At 41.4% G+C, this 4,224-nt stretch overlaps 1 protein-coding gene across 1 annotated transcript; it reads right to left on the minus strand.

The window, feature by feature from the left end:
• Nucleotides 1-3,186: 3,186 nt before the first annotated feature.
• Nucleotides 3,187-3,480, minus strand: SERTM2 (serine rich and transmembrane domain containing 2). The gene has a single exon (XM_044235899.1). The coding sequence runs from the start codon at nt 3,474-3,476 to the stop codon at nt 3,204-3,206; it is 273 nt and encodes a 90-aa protein (XP_044091834.1). The 5' UTR covers nt 3,477-3,480; the 3' UTR covers nt 3,187-3,203.
• Between the last annotated feature and the right edge of the window lie 744 nt (nt 3,481-4,224).

Here is a 4,224-nt window from a genome sequence, read left to right on the forward strand (position 1 = left end):
AAGTCACTTATGAGTCCAAAGCTTCAGATTTGGCATGGATGGAAAGGTTAGGCTGGATGAACCCATCTTTACTTGATTAACCTTAATATTTCCTGCCTGATACATAATACACACGTCTTTTTACAATATACCTTGTTTTATACAACCCATGATTCTGAAATGTATTCCAAGTACATTTTTAGAAGTTGAATTGCTTTTAAACATATTAGGAGAGTGTACCATTTAGAAAGTTCATATGTGAGTCTTCTTTTTATTAAGTTGAATTATATGAAATTGTGGAGAGTTGAGCACTTTTGACCTATGGAAATGACAATTTCCTATGGGCCCGCATAATAAAAAGTAAAGAATCACTCTTTCACCTTAAAACAGAGTACATCTACACATAAATAACCTGTTTATATACATTTAGGTTATCATGCAACTTTTGGAGAGTGGGGATGGGGGAGGGAGTTGCCAAGTCAGCATTTTGGATAGATGGATAAATTCAAATTATGCCCACTGATTGCTCTAGTTGCCTCTTTGAGTAGTAATATATGTTAATTAATATATCAAGGGATAGAATAAAATTAATACAAATGGAAAAATTATTGTCTTTACAGTAATTTTGCTATGATGAAAACATTCGGTTTATTTTCCTAAAGATTAAATACCATGTGAGTCACCATAATGACACATCTGCTTAGATGCACCTCCATTTATGTTATCACTAGAAATTGCATGGGGGGGGCGTTGGTTAGGTCACCATTTTAGTGCAACTGTGCTGTGGGTTTTGGTTAATGCTCAGTGAAGATCTGGATCCCATGGGGCAGTTGTGATGAAAGAGGGTGGTTGTTTTCCAGGTGAGTAACCTAATCATAAATCAGGACTCTTCATCCAAGTCAGTGATTAAAGAGCAGTTTTAAGCTCCAGAAATTAGGGTTCAGGAGGTCAGGTGGATAGAAATGAATTTGTAGCCTGTCTCTTCATCAGCTCTGGGAACAAGATATTGAGTATCTTGCTAGTCACTGCTGTTGAAAGTCTCATCAGTTCCCTCATGTTATCCAGCCACTGACTTCCTAACCGTAAAGTGCATTCAAATACTGCGAGCACAAAAGGGAGACCCTGGAGCAAGGGGATATTTGTGTCCTTAAGAAATTGTGGGAAACATTGCCAGCCCTCGATGAAATCCATGTAAGGCTGCTAAGAACTAAAATGTTGAAGGGTACGTGGAGTCTGGCTGTTGAAGGCAGACACAACTTGAACCACCAAATGTAATAATATAAGCGTCACTATGCGTTTTGGAAAACGTAATGCCTAAAGGGAAGTACATGCCCTATTGGAGTCTTAGCCTGCCTGCCGATCTCTTCTGAATGGTGCAGAAATCAGCTGCCAATTCTCAAGGTCCGCTTATTGTAACAAGTGAGCCAGAGGCAGCAGACTTGCTGCTAAGTTTAGCTCTGCATGTGGGGATTTCACACTTTGCAGCCCCTTGGAGAGAAGAGTATTGGCAAATGACTCTGTATAAAAGTAGAAAGCACTTGGGAATTTCACCACCAAGCTAGATTTAGATCAGAGTAAAGGGGCCAATCTAAATTGGTAACAGACTAGAGAGAGCTGTGTGTCTGGCGGAGGGGGCATTAACCCAGTCCAGACCATTTCTCCCTCACCACACCCGCAGTTCCCGAGGGAGCACCGTGTGACATTTGATGATCACCCTTTAGGGGCCAGAGAGAACTGACTATTTTTTAAGGTGGGTAGAATTATTTTAAGCAGGTAGAAATTGACAACATGCATGTTCGTTTTTTGGCGGCAAGTAGATGACCCGCCTTCTCATTTCTAATTTGTAAACAGGACTCATCTCCTTTGGTTCCCTTTTGGAACATTCGTTTTTTAAAAAAATCAAATTCTGTACTACTGGCATACTAGGCTACTTATGGGAGTGGAATTTTTTAAAAATATATTTCTCTTATAGGTAATAAGCGAAACACTTCATCTTTTGGCAGGGATCAGGAAGGGAAACACCTTTTCCAGGAAAGACAAATGTGACATTTGAGGACATTGATCTTAATAAGGATTTGCAGGAGGGTGGTGTTTAGTCTTTTCCTCCTTTGTCTTTTTCTTACACTCAGCTCTAAAAGGAGCCCTGTGACTAAATAGCTCTCTGATCATTTTTCAGAAAAAAAAAAACAAAAAAAAAAACAAACCTGGCACCCAGAGGCTTGAATGTTTTGTCCAAAGCCACAATCATACAGTGACAGAATACCAAGATTATTTCATTTCTGCTTTAAAGTCTAGTTGGGTCTTTTTTGCCAGGGCCATCTTTAAACAAAATTCATATTTTGGTGCAACTCAATCCTGGAATGTGACAGGGAGGGAGGAAAAAGGTAAAGAAACTGCACGTATAATGGAAGTTTCGTTGTCATGACCACATTTGGACTTACTTTTCACTTGGTTTGGGGGAAGCTCATGATTCTGGATTTTTGTAATATATCTGCCATTATCTAAGTTTTTGAAATTCTAGTAATAGTAATAACACAGATATAAAATGCACATTTTCCCTCTCTAGATGAATTTATTGACTAGCAACTTCTTTCTGCAAACTTGCTCTTTAAACTTCAACAGTTTCTTTAAATCTCTTCTTTGGTTTGGGACAAACCCAATGCCCTTGGATGATAAAATCATAGTTTCTTTGGGAAAAGGGTTTGTGGTCCCTTCTATTAACCTCTGACATGAATTAGCTTCATGTCAGCAGAGGCCAGCCTTTAGGGTCTAAGTGCTCAATTAAAGCTTGTCCTTTTCTCAGGGGTACTCTCTTTGAACCATTAACCCCTGTGAAAGCAGATCTTTCTTGTTCTCGGAACTTCCAGGGATCCTGTGTTTTTTACAATAGCTGCATATGAATTTCTGTGGTCTGAGGTTTGCTCAGGGCCCAGGCTCTCTTTGGTTACTATGGCAACCTGCCCTCCCAACCAGCTGCCATTTCCTTTATTCCTGGCACAGAACGAGTCTTAAGCCTTTTAGATATCCCACAAGCAGAATCAAGATAAAGAACAACACGCGCGCACACGCACACACACACACACACAAAAACCACGAACAGCTTATTCAATAAACAACTTGTTGATTTCCCTACAGGAGAAGCCATGTGCAACAAAATAAACTTTTCCGGACATCAACATCCAAGGGTTTACTGAGATCCACTAAAGCCTGTCGTCAGCCTGGCTTTACGGAGTGGGGATTCGACTCTGCATCTCTACATCTGTGAACTGAGGGACACTTTCGGTGCTCTCAGAAGTGATGGGTGAGATGACGTGTTTGAGCCGAAGGAGCATCGTGAAGAGCAGGATGAGGAGAATGGCCAGGAGGCTCAGGAATAAGCCCACATACATGTAGAGGTTGGAATACTTATCTGAGGTGGTGTCGACCTCTGTTGCCAGGGTGGGGAAATGGGCCCGGCCAGTGAGATTTCCATGGTACCTGAAATGCACCTCCGTCATCACTCAAGACTTCTGTGGGTATCTGTTTCTCTTTGCTTTCTATTGCCCTCAAGGCATTCCACAGTCACTCAGACCGTCTCTGAATACACTGGAGGTGTTCTAATAATCTTACACAAAGCAATCACGACTTGAACCAAGTCAGTGGTGCACAAGCAAGAAAATGGTGATGTTCTAATTTGGCAATGGCCACACTCTGTCCAGCATCCCTATCCCTCAATAGGTTTTGTCAGAAATTCTTAATCATTAAAAAATATATATATAAATCACTCTTATTTTCCACAGTCCTACTCTCATACTGATTAAAGCAAATAATGGTGAAACTGCTCTATAATACTGGTATGGACACAAGAGATCACCGAGTGTGATATCAGGCTTTTACTCTACTTTGATGGTGGGAGAAAGGTTCTCTCTTTTACCTACAGCTCACCTAAGTGTGCACCCTAATCACGTGGATTTAACTGGGTTCTTCTGTGAGGAGACTTTCTAAAGGCTTTTGTGTGTTTCAGGCTCAGCATATCTGAATTTTCACCCTTCTTGTCTCTCAGAGTCCCCTCAGGATGGAGCTGGTAAGGTTCCTGCCCAGCTGCCACGGCTTGAGGGCTGTAAGTCGAGAGAACGTGTGTTGACGTCCCTCACTGTAGGCTGGAGGGAAAGTGTTGTCAGACCTGGTAATTCTCAGAAGGAGGAGGCCTCAGAGATGCCCGCAGCACTCTGTCCAGGCTCAGAAGATTTGACTCTTAAGATTCTT

This window comes from Neovison vison, chromosome X (genome assembly GCF_020171115.1).
Source record: "Neovison vison isolate M4711 chromosome X, ASM_NN_V1, whole genome shotgun sequence".
Lineage (NCBI taxonomy): Eukaryota > Metazoa > Chordata > Mammalia > Carnivora > Mustelidae > Neogale > Neogale vison.

What these genes read in the sequence shown, in the direction of transcription:
- SERTM2 (XM_044235899.1), bottom strand. Translation starts at nt 3,476, where the DNA reads ATGACGGAGGTGCATTTCAGGTACCATGGAAATCTCACTGGCCGGGCC.